Genomic DNA, 17,566 nt, shown 5'->3' with positions numbered 1-17,566 from the left:
GATGACAGATGCCACCATGATATATCGATAGTTTGTTTATTTTTATGTTTTTTATATTTGTTGATAAATTTCTTTGATATTTTTAAAAATTAGTATATATTTAATATTTGTTTAAATTATTCTTAAAGAAATTCAATTTAATTTTAAAGTAAATTTCTTCACATTTCGAAATATTATTGGCGGCAAAAGAACATCTGTCTATGTTCGAAACTTATGAAGCTATCGATACCAATCAGCTGTTAGCTGACTTATCAATTCGCGCTAATTGTTCACGACGTCACTTCACGTCTGGCAGCACTGTCGGTGTGTGTGTTATCGAGGAGGTTCGATTTATTGAATAGAATGTAATATCTTAGTTTGCAAATTTTTGATTATATTTATTAAATAGAATGTAAAATCTTGTAATTAAGCACAAATGCCAACGCATAACATCATAACTTGTCCGAAAATTGTGCGTTAACTATTTCCAATAGTTTGCCAGTGTCGCGCACACACACACACATATATATATATATATTTGGTTTCAAATAGGGAGGAGGAAACCCATTGATTTGTACTGGAGAAAAACTACAACTTGACTGAAAATGAATATAAACACAATGTTGGCCACGACGACCAGCACGACAGCACAACAAATGCAGAGTTTTCACTCCCGTTGCGGTCGTTCCATACGCCTTTACAATGGCAATCGTTCGGCTCAACGTTCTATGCGGGATTTCAGTCATGCCTTGATATTCAGTGCGGAGCCGCTAGAGGACGATGTCCTCTTTGAGGTTGTTATAGAAAAGAAAGTAAGTTGGACAGAGTCACTGCGGATGTCATTTTGTCTAATTCCACTAATTTGGATTTTCTTGCTTCCACAGAATCATTCCTGGGGCGGCAGTATTGAAATCGGTGTAACATCCGAGTCACCAGATGATCTGGAATTGGTCGCCTGTGCCACAGCAATGCGGAATGGAACTTGGGTTATGTCTGGCATTGATGTACGCAAAAATGGTCGACGTCTGCTCGAGTTTTATGGCACTGATCTCGAGACTCTAAATGAGAATGATCGTGTGGGTGTGATGCGGACATCGGGTAATGATTTGGTGTTCTATGTAAATGGCGAATCTCAAGGTGTGGCTGCTAAAAATATGCCCAAACCACTGTGGGCTTTAGTTGATCTCTATGGACGCTGTGTACAAGTTTCACTCTGTCCTCGCGAGGGAGAAGTAAGTTCAAGTTTAAATAAAAGATGAGATTTTTTATTAAATTCTCGGTTTGCAGCTTCTAGATTCGCCACTACAGCAGCCTTTGCAGCAAGTAGTACAGAATCTCGATGTCGCTATGAGTGTTGATGTATGTGTGGACCAGCAGGTGGCAAGTGCTCCTAGTCTGGATGCTTTGTCGCGTCTCAATCTCAATGGAAATGGTAGCACCACAAATGGTACGGATTTTGTCTACGATATCAATGATCGCCTTCGATTCCATACACGTTGTGGCTCATTGGTGAAACTATCACCAAATTTTCGTTCCGGTGAACGACGTCGTCCCCTGGATGAGTTCAATAATGGTGTCGTCATGACCCATCGTCCGCTTAGGGACAATGAATTATTTGAAATACGCATCGATAAGTTAGTCGACAAATGGTCGGGATCCATTGAAGTTGGTGTGACCACACATAATCCCACGGTTCTGCATTTTCCTGCCACCATGACCAATATGCGTTCGGGCACCATTATGATGTCCGGATGCGGCATCCTAACCAATGGCAAGGGCACGCGCCGTCAATACGGAGAATTCAATTTGGATGAGCTAAGGGAAGGTGATCGTGTTGGAATGATGCGTAAATCCAATGGTAATTTGCATTACTATATCAATGGCCAAGATCAAGGGGTGGCTGCCACCCGTGTCTCCAACACACTGTGGGGTGTCATCGATCTATATGGCATGACCATTAAAGTAACCATTGTGGATCGTGATGAACGTGAGCAACAGAATTTGGTCACTAGACGTAATAATATTGTGGCTGCTGGCATGACTCTAGCAGGCATACAGAGCCAGCAGCAGCAGCACCAGCAGCATCATCAGCACCATCATCAACATCACCACCAGCAGCAGCAACAATCGGGTACACCCACTTTGAGTCTACTCAGCCCAGAGAGTGAAATGCAAGTGGCTGGTGCCGTAAGTGGTCTAAGTGAAACCATATCCAGTACACGAGCCATTGCCCGTAACGATGATCGTTTAACATTTCATCATATATGCGGCACTCATGCCAAAGTCACGCAAAGTGGACGCACTGCTCTACGTCCCAAGTGAGTCTATCTCTCTATAGAGACTCCCATTTTCTGTTTGTTTTGATTGAAATTTGTCTATTGCAGTGCTGCCGATGATTTCAATAATGGTGTGGTTCTCACTCGTCGCACTTTGCGTCCCAATGAACTGTTTCAGGTGCGTCTGGAACGTGTGGTCACCAAATGGGCTGGTTCCGTTGAAATGGGCGTTACCACACACACAGCCGATGAACTGGATTTTCCCTTTACCATGACAAATGTGCGGTAAGTTAGGCAGAATCATCACCAATCTGGAATTTAAACTAATATATCGTCTCTTTCTTAGATCTGGCACCTGGATGATGACTGGCAATGGTGTCATGCAGAATGGTGTCACTGTCATCGAGCAATATGGTCAAAATCTTGATCGGCTTCAAGTGGGCGATCGTGTCGGTGTTGTACGCAAAGATGATGGCACTCTTCACTTTTGGGTTAATGGTGTCGATCAGGGTCCAGCGGCTACCAATGTACCCGAACGTGTCTATGGAGTAATCGATCTTTATGGTCAGGCTGCCCAGGCCAGCATTGTGGATACCTCCGAATGTGGCAGTCCCGACACGGGTAACTCAACAATCTCAAATACTACGCTGTACAGCGAAGTTCCATTACGTTTTCATAGTATACATGGTGCGAATGCGGGCATATCGAATAGTGGATTGACTGCATCACGTCCCAATTCATTGGCCGAGTTCAATGATGCCATTGTCTTTAGCAATCGCCCGTTGCGTCAGCGTGAACTCTTCGAAGTGGAACTCGAGACAATGGTACGCCATTGGTCGGGCAACATAGAAATCGGGGTGACGGGCACCCGGCCCGAAGACATTCAATTGGCACCAAATGCCACCGATTTGGAGGCGAATGATACGATCATTCTGTGTGGCTCCATGATCTTTCATAATCGTAAAACCATACGCACGAATGTTCTCATAGACTTGGACACTCTGGGACCCAATACGAGGGTCGGTGTGATGCGTAATGGTGATTTTATACATTTCTTTGTTAACGGAATGGATCAGGGGCCGGCATGCGAATGCCATGCACCCAATATCTATGCCATTATCGATCTCTATGGCCAGTGTGCGCAGGTGAGTCTGACACAGACTCAACTGGATATTAGAGCACCCTATGCGACCAGTGAGAATTCGCAAAGTTGTCAGGCCACCTCTGTGATACAACATCATCCGGGAGCATTAGAAACGAAACATCGTTGGACGTGTGTATCGGGTAATGTTAGTTTAACCAAAGATTGGACAGAAGCTACACGATTTATTGGCCCATCGGCTGCTCTTTCGCATTGTTTGGTCTTTTCGGAGCATCCCTTGAGTATGGGATCACCGTTTGAAATCAAATTGACCTCGATTAATCCCATGTTTGCGGGTAAGTAAATACTCTCACACTTGCCCAGCATTTCATCTATCTCTCTCTCCCCTTTTTTTATAGGCTGTCTCAGCATAGGCATCACGGATCTCAATCTGAGTGATGAAAGTGTACGCAAGAAGTTACCAACTAGTATTAAGCGCATTCCCGCCAATGTCTGGTATGTCAGCGGGAATGAAGTTCGCTTTAATTCCAGCTGCCTGCAACGTTCTTTGGCCTCATTGGCCTGGCTACGATGCGATGATCGCATCACATTGGAACGTGTGGAAAACTCCTTGAATATGCTTCTCAATTCAGAGAATGTGAATATACAATTCCAAAATATACCCAATGATGTCTATGTGGTTGTTGAGCTGCGTGGCTCGACAATGGGTGTTCAGGTGATATCATCTCAGGGCCCCGCGGGCTCACCCTTGCGTCCTTGTAGTCTTCGTCTACAGGATTCCATGGACTTTGGCATGGATCCTTTGAATAAACAAGATAGCTCAATGCTCGAATCAATTGACTCGGAGGCCCAGAACTATGAATTTGTGGATATAACACAGAAACACATACGTCTCGCCGATGATCGACGCAGTGCCGCAAGAATCAAGTCCTACAATCAGGCCATTGTCTGCCTTAATAAACCTTTGTGCAAGGGTGAGAGCATAAGCATTAAAGTCGATGCCCTCAATAATAAATGGCGTGGCACACTCGGCTTGGGTGTCCTCTCGGCCAGTCCACAAACGTTGCCCATCTCCTTGCTCAATTGCAAACGCAGTTGCTGGCTAACCACCAATGACTATGTGAACATCAATGGCCAAGTGATGGCATCAAAATATGGTGAAGCTCTGGAGCACATTCAAGTGGGCACAGTCATCACATTGACCCTGACGCATGCCGGCATGCTGAGTAAGTACAAAGAATACCCCCCCTTGCCCCAATGACCCCAATAGTTCAAACAAAGAAGAATGGTACTTGAGAATCAACAAGAGATTGACCTCAGATAGTAAAAAGAAACGAATCAATAAACTTTTCTTAATTTTCTGAGGTTTAATTGAAACGAAAAATTCAACCGTTCCGATATGAATTTTATTTCATTCCATCCTTATGAATTTGGTTAATTAATTAGTATAACATTTATTCCCCCGTTTCAGTAATTATGGTTGGTTCAACAAATTTGGAGGATTTAGCCACCGGACTGCCAGGACATGTATATCCCGTCTTTGATATCTATGGAAAATGTGAAAAGATCTCACTTATAACTGGAAATGATGCGACTCGAAATGGCAACAATGCCAATGGCACGCCGATACTAGAAGCCCCCGAAGCCCTCGAATTAGATAATGGAATGCCGCAGCAATGCGAAAAGGCTCACCTAGAGATGCATGAAAAGGAGAAGGAGACCGAGCCGATGAGCGATAGTGCCAGAGATGGTCCTTCTACGTCGGCAGCGCCTTCAAATGCCATGTGAGTGAAATTTTCGACTAACTAATCACAGGATTATATATGAATTTCAATGCTAATCCATTTCACAGGACACGTTCGGTGATGGAAAGCGTTTCGGAGAATCTATTGTTAAATATATCGATTAAGAATCGCACATTGGAGCAGCAACGTAATGATTTGGGTGGTTCTTCATCTACATGGTGGGTCCAAACAGAAAGTAAAATAAGTTTCCTGACCTTATTGTTGCCTTCTCTTTCATTTTCAGTTGTTTGCGTGAATCTTTGCAACTGCAGCACAATACAAATCTCAATATACAACGCAGTCAAAGTACTCAGCGTTTCCAAAATTCCCTTAATACCTCAACAACAACAGCAGCGGGAGCATCAGCAGCTGGGGCAACCACAACAAACAACACTGGAGCAGGAGGAGCAACAGCACCACCGTCATCATCATCAGCAGCAGCAGCAGCAGGATCATCAACTGCAGCAGCAAATCTGTCTACGAATCTCCCACAACATTTAAGCAATTCAATTGTCTATGATACAAACAAAGAATATGACGAATTGCCATTATCCTCAAATGCAGCCATAACCACTTCTGGATCGTTGGGTGAGCCAGCGACAGCAACAACAACAATAGCTGGCACAACATCAACCACCGAGCAATTGGAGAATAATATCGATGTGGACATTAATAATGAGCGTGAATTGAGCAATGAATTGGTAGCGGCTGCTACTGTGGGAGTTGGAGTGGGAGCGGGAGCTAATGGGGGAGCTGGCGATAATGTTCTGGAAGATGATGAAATTGATTATATGAATCATTTATTACTGCTGCAGCAGCTGCAACAGAATGAATATACACGTCATCATTTAATGCCAGATCAGGCATTGGATTTGCCCTCATTAAACTCATTGGAATCGGTGGATACAACAACAAATTCATTGAATCAACAGCGTGCCGAATCGTTGCGTTCGGCCACGGCGGCGCCTTCCAGCTTGGAGCAACAGCAAAACGATTGCGAGTATTTGAAGCAAGTGAAACGTTTCTGTGCCTCACTGGTTCTGCCGCAGGCTTTCTTTGATAGTCGCTTGGAGCCAATATGTTTCTGCTTGAATTGCAGTGGCTTGCCCAGCAATGGCATTGGAGGTGATAAACTGGAGGGTTGGGTCTACTTTAAGTTAAACCAGCAGACAGTCAATATGCTTAGCACATCCATGACAACGACAACGACAACAACAGCAACGACGACCGGAACGACGGGCACAACCGGAGGTGGTGGTGGTGGTGGTGGAGCGGGGGGAGCAGCAACAGCAAGTGGAGCTTCCTCATCCGGGACTCAGCAGGGTCAGCAGCAGCAACAGCAGGTACATTTCGATCTCAATGGCGATTGGTTGCCCTTCTACTATATGACACGAGTGGATAAAATTCGAGCCATTTTGGATCGTGGCCAACCGCTGCCCCTCGACACAGACGAAGAGTCGGCGGCTACCCATAAAGATGAGCCAGGCACACGCTTGGAATTGTATTACTCACCCAATGCCACGGTAATTGAACCAGTTTTGCCTCAACATCATTATGTCTCCGAACTGGGATTACATCGTATATCGACATCATTTGAAGTCTATGTAAGGCGTCAGTCCATTTCGGGTGTAACCACCACAGGCAAATCGGCAGCGGATGTGAAACGACGCAGTCTGGATAATGAGGCAGCTGCCAACAGTCAGTCATCAGCAGGAGGGCAAACTGATGGCGGCGGAGGAGGAGCTGCTGCTGTTGCTGCTACTGCACCTCCCGCTCCTGCTTTAAGCGAATCATCTCTACATCTACTTAATGATCTCTGCTGGTTTACCAAAGAGGCTGGAGCCTGCATAATCAATGCCTTGATTATCAAATTAGATCGTATTGAGGATCAAAGCTCACATTAGAAAGAGAGAGAGCTGAGAGCTCTCTAGGCCTTACTCGTCTGACCTTACCAACACTCGCACACTCTCACACACTAGTCAAACATTAAAATTTATCAAATTTATACTCACTAAGTCATCATTATAAAATACTCCTAAACACAAGCAAGCAGCTAAGACGCCTCGTATCCTCCTACCTATTCCTATATGCCGCCACAGCCTCAGCCGTGCAGCAGCCTTCGCCGCCGCCGCCTCCAAAAACCAAAAATCATTAAAAACAAAACAAACAAAAAAAAAACGCATACGCATTCCTCTCAATCTTTGTAAACGATGAGTTTTTATATATTGTAAGAGCCAATAAAATTTAATCACAAAAGTTTGAATTAATTTGAGTTTGAAATTTTTAAGGTCCGCCACAGGACAAATACAAAGTTAATTTTAAGGCCCAGTCCGATAGAGAAATTTTTTAAACTTTTAATTAATTTAAATTAAATTAAATTTAATTGTTTTCTCTTTTTTCAAAAAGTCGTTTACCCTTACCAATCATTTTTTATGTTTCTTTAAAAATCTCATCTTCAGAAATTTTGGTGAATTTCGTTCCTTTTTGTGCGATTTTAAGGCACGAAATGCCAGGAGTGAAAAGTTTTCTTATTATGGCACGTAAATCATATACAACCCGGGCCAGATTTAACGAACCCATAAAACACTTTATAATCTATTTCTGAGGAGTTTTAAAAAGTTATTAAAAAATCTCTTAATTTTCTAGCTCCTTCTGCCCCTATTGAAATTTGTAATTTCACATTACAATCATTTGCAAAACAAATTAGAAACTTTTAAATAATCACACAAACACAACGATTAAATAGATAACTTACTTGTGGAATCAAGCCATATTCTGTCCGTACTTTCAAATTATCCGCCGTAAAAAGAAACTTGGCGGAACTTTCCCTCCTTCCATTTGAAAAATATAAAAAAGTTGCGTTTTCTCTTTTGGAATCATCATGGTTTTTTTTATTTGATTATTTTGAATTCCATTCATTTAGTGTCGGCTGTGTTTTTGTTTTTTAATGTTTGTTTTATGTTTTATTTGTTTGTTTGTTGATTTTGGTTGTTATTCAAATTATATGAAAAATGATCGATTAGAAATTGGTTTAAAGTTTGATTTTCATGTTTAATATATATATATATATGTATATATATGTTTACCTATATGTTTATGTTTGTCTGCAAATGTGTGTGTTCGTATATATATATATACATATATATATATATATATATATATGATTTAGCATTAGCCTTAACAGCAACTCTCTGACAGCTGCTGCAATCGATCGATCCATCCCAGCTATTATCCATCATCATTATCATTATTATTAATATTATATATATCATCAAAAATTATGATTTCTGGCTTCTTAATTAAATATAAATTTTGGGGCCTGTGGTTGTTTTGCTTGTTGTTGTTGTTTGCTTTTCTCACATATTTTCGTACATTTTGGAATTTTTCCGGGCAAGCATATTGAGAAATTACAAAATGTACAAAGTAATTTGTTATAATTATTATTTGTTGTTTCGCTGTTGGTTTTTCTTTTTTGTTTGTTTGATGCTTGTTGTTTGTTGTTGTTGATTTTTATCGTTAAGCCAATACCATTATTCATTATACATGTATAAACCATGTGCCACCTCGCTCTCTTCTCAATCATAACACACATCATCATCATCTTCTATCATCGTCATTTCACTCGACATCCATGCCCGAGGAATTAGGTTCCGCACTCTGGCCATTGTTATCGACATCCATTTTATTATCACCAGCTGATGTCGGCTCACCGCCATTCTGTTCGGCATTCGCATCGGCTGCTGATCCATCCTTGGGCGGTGTTGTCGTTGTTTTCGGTGTAGCAGTCGGTGGTGGCTTAGGTTTCGCACGGTTAATAACAGAATTGACGCAGGCGTTCAGTAATTGGACCTCTTGACGGACAGCAGCCACTTGGACGGGACTGTCAGAAGTGCGTGGTGTTTGCGTAAACTTGGATAGATTGTCATCAAGCCATTTCTGTGTCTTATCGGCCATTTCCGATATATTGATGAATTCAGTTTCCGTCAAATGATCATATTTCGGGACACCCTTGCGGAATTCATTGACTGCTTGACGGGCATGGGCAACGCTGGCCTTTAACTCCTCAAATACGGCCGGGCACAGTTCATAGTCGTGGGCACGAGCCTTAATGGGATCAGTCTGCTGTTGCAGTGACTGCAAACGACTGGTATAAATCTCACGTTCACAATCCTCCCCGTCCTCGTATAACCAGTTCTCGAGATCATTCAGCTGTGCTACAATATTTGAGCGCACGTTCTCCACAACAAAACGTTCTAATGGACCGCCCTAGTATAGAAAAAGCAACCAAATATTATCCAACTTATGGTCAAGTCTTATGTTCTTTCTTACCTGCAATTTGTTGCGCATATCATAGACAAACTCCTCCAATGCATTCTTGGCATCAATGCGTTCAGTTTCCTTCTGATCATTGCCAATCATTTTATGTTCCTGCTGTGTATAGTTATCCAAGTCAATTGGACTGAAGCCATGCGTAATCACCTCCAAAGGCAGTTCAGTTGATTTTGCTGTCTTCTTTTTCTTATCGGTGCCCTACAGAAAGAGAGAGAGAGAGAGAGAGAGAGAAATGATTATTAATATATGTGTAAATATTAAAGTATATAAAAGTTTGTTTTTAATTTTTGTTCGTTAATTAGCAGACAGAATACCAACAAACAACAAAGCGAAGAGGAAAATCAGCTCAAGCAACACACAGCGGCCTACACAAGATGAGCAACAACAAAAGCTTTTGTGTTATATATAATATATAAATATTTAGAAATATGTTAGGAGAACCAAAAATAGAGCAACAGAAAAGTTTGGGATAGGTTTTTTGAGGGTGGAAAATGAAAACCGGAAAATTAAAGTTAGCTGGCAAGTAATAAAAAGAAATAATATATATATATAATAAAACTTTATGTCTGTTTTAGGCAATTTGTATGAAATATTTGTTTGGTTTGTTTTTGTTGTGTTTTGTTGGCTTTGTAAGGAGCACACAGGGTAGGCGGCGGCTTGGCTTATGAGCGGTCTTCTTCATTCGTTTTATTATCTCTCCCGTAAACTCAATCGTTTTTTGTTTTTAATTGGGAGTATTAGAACAACAACGGAAAAAACTTTGTGTGTTTTTATCAAATTTTTTTTTGTTTTTGTAAATTTGTATAATTTTTAGAATCAAAATTGGTTTTTGTTTTTTGTTTTGTTTTGGTTTTTTTTTTTTTTTTTTTTTGTGAAATTTGAATAGGGAAAGACGTACCGAACTAAACCAGCCCTTGACCCGCTGTGCCCACCCTTGTCCGCCAGGTGATGACGCTGTTGATGTATAATTATCATCCTCATTCTCACAATATGCCTAAGAGAAGAGCAAAATATAACAACAACAGCAACACGACGAGAGGCGCGCGCGCGCATAAACGAAACCAAAAAAAAGTAAACAAAATAAAGGTATGAAAAAAAAGAAGTAGAAGAAGAAGAGAGGAAAGAACGAACGTTGGTTGGCATATGTATATGCATATATGGGTAGATATATATACATATATATATGTATATAATATATTAATATTTATGCAAATGATATAATATAGACGTGTAATTTTTAGAAGGATTATAGCATGGCAAGCAAGGCAAAATAATTAAAAACTAAAACAATCTAAAAATCAAAAAATACAAGCAATACACTATGTGTTATTTCTATATTCAACAAATTTCATAATAATCATATTATCGCGTTTGTTTCTTATCTGAAGAATTTCTTAACAATATCTTGGTTAATGGCAACAAACAAACATTGAGAGACGACAAACCGACAGAATTGGTTTTTTTTTTTTTTAAGCAGGCGCAATCATTTAAGCATTATATATACACTTGGCCGATTCCTATTAGGACTAGGCGGCTTAGCTTTAAGACTTTTTGCTACATATTGTAATAATTGTAATAATTTAATCAGGTGTGGTTTTCCAATGTTTTTTGATATTCCGAATACTCGAGAATACAGGCACAATGTATGTAAAGCCGTTTCCTATAAGGAACTATCTTTAAAAAATATCCTTGCTACATAAATGCTAAATTCTTGTTGCTTAACATAAAAGAAAATTGAAAAAATTTCAAACACATGGGTTAAAAAATAAAGACAAGGGATGTTGAAAGAAAAGCAAACTACGTTAACTTCTAGCTAATAACAAACAAAGATAAGATGAAAAAAAAGAAAAACAAAGACAAATAACATACAAGGAGGAGGAGGAGGAGGATGAGGATGAGGAAGAGGAGGAAGGAGAGTTTGTTGAGAAATGTGTGTGCGTATGTGGCACGATTGATGGATGGATGAATGGTACGAGACGAGAACTCACCTCCTGTTGGCCATCAGCTGCCGGTTCACCAGTTTTATTGCCACCAGCTGCCTGCTGTTCGCCTGACTTTTCCTCGCCGACGCTTGGTGCAGCTCCAGCAGTAGCCTGATCAGCTGCGGCCGCAGCAGCAGCTTCTTCCAGCTCCTTCTTTTCCAGCAGTGTGGCAGAGGAGATCAATACAATTCCATTGTAATTGATGCGAACTTTCAGCTTAACCTCTTGACCCTCACCACGTTCCGTGGGCTTGACATCTTTGATTTTCCATACGCCAATTGTTTGATCTGGATATGGCACTGGTTGGCCGTAGACAATCGATACATTGAATGGTGCCTTGCGATTGATGGTAAGCAGACGGCTAAACGGCGATGCATGGAACTGTGGGAAAATCTCAATCTCCCCGGGACCAGCGGCACCCTCACCGTCCCAAAGGACTTTCACCGCAAAGTTTTGTATGTCAGTGACACCAAAGTCACGGACACGCACAGCCGGTGACATAATGGCGCATTGTAAAGCAGCGCCACGAGATACAGCCTCATCTTGATTTAGCGTAGTGCTAGCCGGTTTATTAAAGACCTGGGGTGGGGAAAAAAGATGTGATAAGATGAAAATGCTTCACATAACGACCTCGTTTTACATACCTGCTCAATCAGTTGCTTAACGGCAGGAATACGTGTACTTCCGCCGACAATTTCCACCGAGTGTATATCATCCAATTGCAATTTCGATTCAGCTAGCAAACGCTTAAAAGTCTGTTCAACACGTTGCAATACTGGGGCACAGAGCTCTTCCATTTGGGAACGTTGCATCGACGAAGTGACATCGATATCATCCAAAAAGCATTCAATATTCAAGGGCAATTTGGTGCTATTTGCGGACATTTGCTTTTTCAGTTTCTCAATTTCCGTCAGCAGACGTAAATTGGCACGTGCATTTGTTTTGGCATTGATCTTATAACGCTCCTGGAACTCCTTGGTAAAATGTTCAGCCAAAGCCAAATCAAAATCACGACCACCAATCTGATCCCAAGTGCTGGCCAACATTTTTAATTTACCCTTGGTAAAAACGCAGACACTGGCCTGCAGTGCTGAATGGCCAAAATCGATAAATATAACATTACGTGACTCTTCCTCAAACAAATCGTTCTTATAGAAACCATAGGCCAAAGCTGTCGCCGTTGTCTCATTCATCAAGCGAAGGACATTCAATCCGGCAATTGAAGCAGCATCCAATAAAGCACGACGCTCGGCATTCGTAAAGAATACGGGGCAAGCAATGACACAGTCATTCACCTGCGTTTGCATCGCCGAAGCCGATGTCTCCTTTAGTTTGGTGAACAGCATCGCTGTCAACTGTTCGGGGCTAAAATGTTGATCCTCATGCAAATAGTTAACCTTAATCCCAATGCTGCCATCTTGGCGCGCCTCGACGCGCGCTGGAATGCTCGATAGTTCATGCTGGACATGTGGATCATTGAATTTACGTCCCAGCAAACGCTTGAAACCGCCAACTGTGTTTTTCATATTTGTCACCTGTTGATTTTTGGCGGCAACGCCAATGATCCGTTTCTTTCCATCAAAGGCCACAAAGGAGCTGTCGAAAAAAAAAAAATACAAAAAACCAATCAGTGTGAGAACTTATTAAACGAGTGAGCATAACAGAGAGATAGAGAGGGAGAGCGAGAGAAAGATGGAATGTATTTAGTTAACAAGTACTTATAAGGCCAAAAAATCAATGTCAATTCCATCAATAAAGTGCCTTAAAAAAAAATCACCTCAAATTAATTAAACAAACATTCATGCACATAAATACATACATATATGTATGTTCATGTATGGGTTAGTTTAGATTTCTATGTGTGAGTGAGTGTGTGCTAGTTGGCTAGCCTATTACTACAGTAGCCGCTCCAACAAACGATCGACAATAATTACATATGTCCATATAAACTAATATAAAATATTTTTAAAATATTGAAACTCCAGAAATTATTCCACCCAATTGTGTTCAAGGATTATTCATCTAATTCTTTAAGAAATCATTAAGAAAATTGATGTACATATCCCGGAAAAGTATCCAATTGTAATTCAAGTTTCCAGTAAAATATCCAATTGGATTACAGTTAACGGTTAAAAACGTTGCAGGATGTTTCTAGAACTGTACACACAGTGTGACGACGAAAACAATTTCCCATTTGGCGTAGAACCTAAGCAGAATTAACATGTACATTTGGATGTGTGTGTGTGTGTGTATATGTGAATGGAACACCTTTCGACATTCTCGAACTTTCTGGAATTTTCTCTTTTATTTCTATTGGCCCCCTCCAAATCCTATTGGCTGGAGAGAGAGAGAGAGATGGAAATGGGATGAATATTCACTGTAGTGGCCTATGTCATCTTTTTGGCCCGTCTGTATTTGCCGGCTTTGAATTTATTTTTGACAGTTTCGCGCATACACATACACGTTTTTCTCCTTTCTCTCTTCTTCACTGTAGCAACAGCTGCTGTTGTTGGTACTGCCGCTGCTTTTATCTCTATCTCACTCTAACTTGCTGCTTGACCGCATGACGCATTGCACATTGCGTGCTTGCCAAAAAAACAAAAAGCGAAAAGAGCAAAAAAAAAAATGTAAATTGTCAAAAGTGGAAATTGAGCCCACGCAAATTATCAGATTTAAATTAAGAATCTTGAGTTTAAACAGCGCAACAATAAATTAAATCAATGAAATTCTTCTCATCTCTATCTCTCTCTCTTCGCCCCTCTCCCAAATTGCTCTTGTTGTTGTCGTTGTCGAAGATGCCGACAATGAGGAGGAAAGGTGCTGTTAGGGGTGGTCGCCATAGCGTGCTCCTCTCATTAAAATTGCAATTCTTTTTATGGGATTGTTGTGTGTGCAGTCAGCCAAATTTAGGCCTCAATTGGCAATACATATGTACATATAAACGAATATAAATTTGTACATACATACATATGTATGTAATTTTTTCCACAATCGTTACCAACAACAACCATGGAATTTTCTAGGCGCGCTCACACTAACACAAACACACACACATATAGGCATGACTTACATTTCTACATAACCTAAAAAAAACACCAATGTACGACTGGTGCATAGTGACGGATGGGAATACTGGGTGGTGGGGGGACACGACCAAAGATGATGAACCTTATCAATGATTTCGCCCCCCAATTAAAAAAACTTATGACAATTTACACAAAGAATAAAATATGGGGATTTCTCTACTTACGGCGTGGCCCGCAAACTGTAATCGTTTGCTAGCGTCTCAATGCCACCGGAACGGGCAGCCGCAACATAGCAGCCTTCGTTACCAAAATCGATGCCAATCACAGACATTTTCTATAGTTTCTTTGATTTTCTTCTATTTAATAGTATTTCTCGGTTTTTTTTTATATTGATTTGCCGCTGTTGCTGTTGGTTTTCGGTTGTTATTCGCTTTGGTTCCACACACCAGCTCCAAGATTTTACTGCAAATATATGTGAGAATTTTCGATAAAATATATTTCTTTTTCACACACACACGCACGTAAAAGCGCCTAGACATGCAGGCAAACGCGTGCTGTTTAGTCGATTTAATAAATAAAAGTAAATACTGTTTCAAATTGTATCCCTTAGTAAAGGTAAATGAAAAGTATTGACAATATATGACAGAATTTTCAAATGAATTTAATCCGTTTTACACACACGCACCGTTTATAACAAAATTGGAGGAAAAAAACAATTTTTCGATGTCAGATGTTACAAGGCAGACTCAAAAATGTGCAATAGCAGAGAAATGTTAAATGCGAATCGATGAATTATTTGCAATCGACTATCGATTATTATCGAAATTCGCCATTGCACTGTGGCGCTCTCAGTTTGTTTGGCGATAGACGATTACTTGCGAAACTTGGGCGCCAAGCTTTTAGTATTTAAAATAATTTCAAATTCATTCATTTTCACTCTATTCACTCTATTCTCAAATATCAAAAAAAAAAAATTCAAAATACATTTTTTACTTTCGGCAAATAAAATAAAAAACCAATTTGTGGTAACTTTTTAGATGAGTTTTTATTGTCGGTTAATACCGGCTGTATTGATAGAGGCAATATCCTGTTATTTGATCCGATATACAATCAAACACATCGAAGGCCAAATCACAGCTTTCACCTTTTTGTGGCAATCGTTTGCGATTCACATGATACTTGTTCGTCATGGCACGCAGACAGAGATTAACCGATCTCAGCGTGGCCATAAAAAATCCATGCTCGTGGACACCCTCTGAATAAAAGTCCACCAGGCCATCCAGTGTCGGCCATCCAAATTTGTCGATGGCGTTATTCTTAGCGTAGACACAGTGCAGCAGGCACTAAAATCCAGCCCACCGCCCCCCGAAGAAAAATCAAGAGCCCACACAAAGAACAAAAAAAAAAAAGAGGGAGCAGGGGAGGGAGAAACATGAAAAAAAAAACACAAAAATAAAATGCAATGGCGGCCATTCAATTTGCTGATGCATAAAAGCCCAGCTAATATGTATTAAATGCAGCCATAAAATTCACTTTTCAACCATCAAATTTAAGTTGCTGCTGCCGCTGCTGCTGAGCTGCGTTTGCTGTGAGTTTTGTGTGAAAAATCTACGGTTAAGCTTTTCTTTCAATTGTTGTGGAAAACCCTGACTTTAGAAGCTTGTGGGAGTGCAACAAATGTGACTGGGTGGCAAAGGGATGGGTTTTGGGGACGGGACTGGGGGGAATGGGGGATGTACTTTGTTTAATTGCATGCCAAATCAATGGCAGACAAAGTCGACAAAGTCATATTGTTACTTTGGGCTTAACATTGAACTTAATTAAGCGTTGGGGATGCAGTTTTGCTTTATGCATTTCATTAACATGAAAACTAAGAGAGGTGACCAGCCAAATAATTCTAATATTTTTCAACGCTACCCTTGAAGCATAAACCGAATCTTCTAGTTATGTTTTTTATTTTTAAACTTACCCCAGCTATACGTTTATCTTCTAATGGTACCAAAGTGGGATGATATATACCCGCTTTGGCTATATCCAAACGTTTAATATTTCTCATTAGTCGAGCCATACGTCTATGTGGTTCGGGCTCATCAAAGATTATATACTCATACTCACTGCCATTACTGGGAGGCGATGGGGCAGGAGATGCAGGTGAAGGCTGTGACTCATCCAGTTCTATAGTTGTTTCACCATGTATCGGTGGCCATTCCAGAGACTCTATAAACTCAACTTTATCATCATTGACATCTATCGGAGGCTGACTATGGGAGACCTGCTCCTTGAGAATTTCATAGGCCTCTGAAGGGTAAATGCGACTTTGATTATAGAATTTACAGAAGAGTATTCTTTTTACTCATACTAACCGTTAACCAGTTTATTTTTGACCTCATCTTGACAATCGCCAATCACTGATTCCACCCTTCTGGCCGTTCGTGGTGGATTTAGACATCGAGCCTTTTTCTTTTCATAGCGTATTATATAGCCCAGAGCATTGATCGATGTGATGAACACACAGAAAATTTGCAAAATTTTCCAAAGTTGTGTAATTTTCATATTGTACAAGAAAGAAAAAAAGTAACAAAAAAACAACAATATCTGAGCTGAACTGAACACTTTGCCTGCTGTCAATTGAATGAATGAAAATGAAAGCATTTTCACTTTTCATCCAAACACATGGCAGGATCGTTGTAGTCCCTCTCTACTGCCTCACGTCTCCTGCTGGCCTCCGCCTTCTTCCCTAGTTGGTTGGAAAGCATAATTCCAGTTTTGCTGTTTGGTTATGTGGTTCAATGGCAACTGGCAATAACCTGCAACCTGCCACAACTGGTTGCACATTTCCCATGCGTGCAGTTGCCTCCAAAATTGACAGTTAGAAACTTGTCCTTAGACCAAACATGATCATTATGAACATGGCCATTGGCTTGGCATGATATCTTTTCGCTTTGGATTACATTTCATTTGATTCAACTTTACAATAAACTTTACATCAACAAACATTGCCTACAAAACAGATGTTATTGTCAATTCGCCTTATTGTTCATTCATTGCTTAGAATTCATCCGCCACAGAATCACGATTCAATTGA

General features: G+C 40.6%; 3 protein-coding genes across 4 annotated transcripts; 1 reads left to right on the top strand and 2 right to left on the bottom strand.

The window, feature by feature from the left end:
- Positions 1–272: 272 nt before the first annotated feature.
- On the top strand, positions 273–7,404 carry LOC6639397 (neuralized-like protein 4). The gene is made up of 9 exons (XM_047012242.1): positions 273–791; positions 864–1,211; positions 1,267–2,297; positions 2,364–2,540; positions 2,602–3,692; positions 3,756–4,583; positions 4,829–5,141; positions 5,210–5,320; positions 5,386–7,404. Exons 1-9 carry the CDS (start codon positions 585–587, stop codon positions 7,043–7,045), a joined length of 5,766 nt encoding a protein of 1,921 aa, XP_046868198.1. The 5' UTR covers positions 273–584; the 3' UTR covers positions 7,046–7,404.
- A 598-nt stretch (positions 7,405–8,002) lies between these two features.
- Positions 8,003–15,241, bottom strand: LOC6639320 (heat shock 70 kDa protein 4). Of its 2 annotated transcripts, XM_023181780.2 has the most exons (7): positions 15,167–15,241; positions 14,706–14,943; positions 12,100–13,051; positions 11,462–12,034; positions 10,372–10,467; positions 9,471–9,671; positions 8,003–9,407 (listed from the first exon to the last, which is right to left on the bottom strand). In XM_023181780.2, the coding sequence occupies exons 2-7, from the start codon at positions 14,810–14,812 to the stop codon at positions 8,760–8,762; spliced, it is 2,577 nt and encodes an 858-aa protein (XP_023037548.1). In that variant the 5' UTR covers positions 14,813–14,943; positions 15,167–15,241; the 3' UTR covers positions 8,003–8,759. The 2 variants fall into 2 exon arrangements, with proteins under 2 accessions (XP_023037548.1, XP_023037549.1); XM_023181781.2 differs by lacking the exon at positions 10,372–10,467 and having other exon boundaries at positions 15,167–15,240.
- Positions 15,242–15,507: 266 nt separating this feature from the next.
- On the bottom strand, positions 15,508–17,034 carry LOC6639321. The gene is made up of 3 exons (XM_002061689.2): positions 16,845–17,034; positions 16,451–16,779; positions 15,508–15,824 (listed from the first exon to the last, which is right to left on the bottom strand). Exons 1-3 carry the CDS (start codon positions 17,032–17,034, stop codon positions 15,537–15,539), a joined length of 807 nt encoding a protein of 268 aa, XP_002061725.1. The 3' UTR covers positions 15,508–15,536.
- Positions 17,035–17,566: the final 532 nt, after the last annotated feature.

The sequence above is a fragment of the Drosophila willistoni genome, assembly GCF_018902025.1.
Source record: "Drosophila willistoni isolate 14030-0811.24 chromosome XR unlocalized genomic scaffold, UCI_dwil_1.1 Seg144, whole genome shotgun sequence".
Lineage (NCBI taxonomy): Eukaryota > Metazoa > Arthropoda > Insecta > Diptera > Drosophilidae > Drosophila > Drosophila willistoni.
The sequence above is the reverse complement of the archived record's forward strand: the minus strand, read 5'-3'. Positions and strand labels throughout refer to the sequence as shown.

Bases quoted from the DNA above. Each gene is read 5' to 3' on its own strand.
- LOC6639320 (XM_023181780.2), bottom strand. From the start codon at position 14,812: ATGTCTGTGATTGGCATCGATTTTGGTAACGAAGGCTGCTATGTTGCG. The intron at 12,035-12,099 runs GTATGTAAAACG...TCCCCACCCCAG, and splicing joins TTAAGCAACTGATTGAGCAG to GTCTTTAATAAACCGGCTAG. The intron at 9,408-9,470 runs GTAAGAAAGAAC...TTTCTATACTAG, and splicing joins ATATGCGCAACAAATTGCAG to GGCGGTCCATTAGAACGTTT.
- LOC6639321 (XM_002061689.2), bottom strand. From the start codon at position 17,034: ATGAAAATTACACAACTTTGGAAAATTTTGCAAATTTTCTGTGTGTTC. The intron at 16,780-16,844 runs GTTAGTATGAGT...TTTACCCTTCAG, and splicing joins CAAAAATAAACTGGTTAACG to AGGCCTATGAAATTCTCAAG. The intron at 15,825-16,450 runs GTAAGTTTAAAA...GCTGGATTTTAG, and splicing joins AAGATAAACGTATAGCTGGG to TGCCTGCTGCACTGTGTCTA.
- LOC6639397 (XM_047012242.1), top strand. From the start codon at position 585: ATGAATATAAACACAATGTTGGCCACGACGACCAGCACGACAGCACAA. The intron at 3,693-3,755 runs GTAAGTAAATAC...CTTTTTTTATAG, and splicing joins GATTAATCCCATGTTTGCGG to GCTGTCTCAGCATAGGCATC. The intron at 5,142-5,209 runs GTGAGTGAAATT...TCCATTTCACAG, and splicing joins GCAGCGCCTTCAAATGCCAT to GACACGTTCGGTGATGGAAA.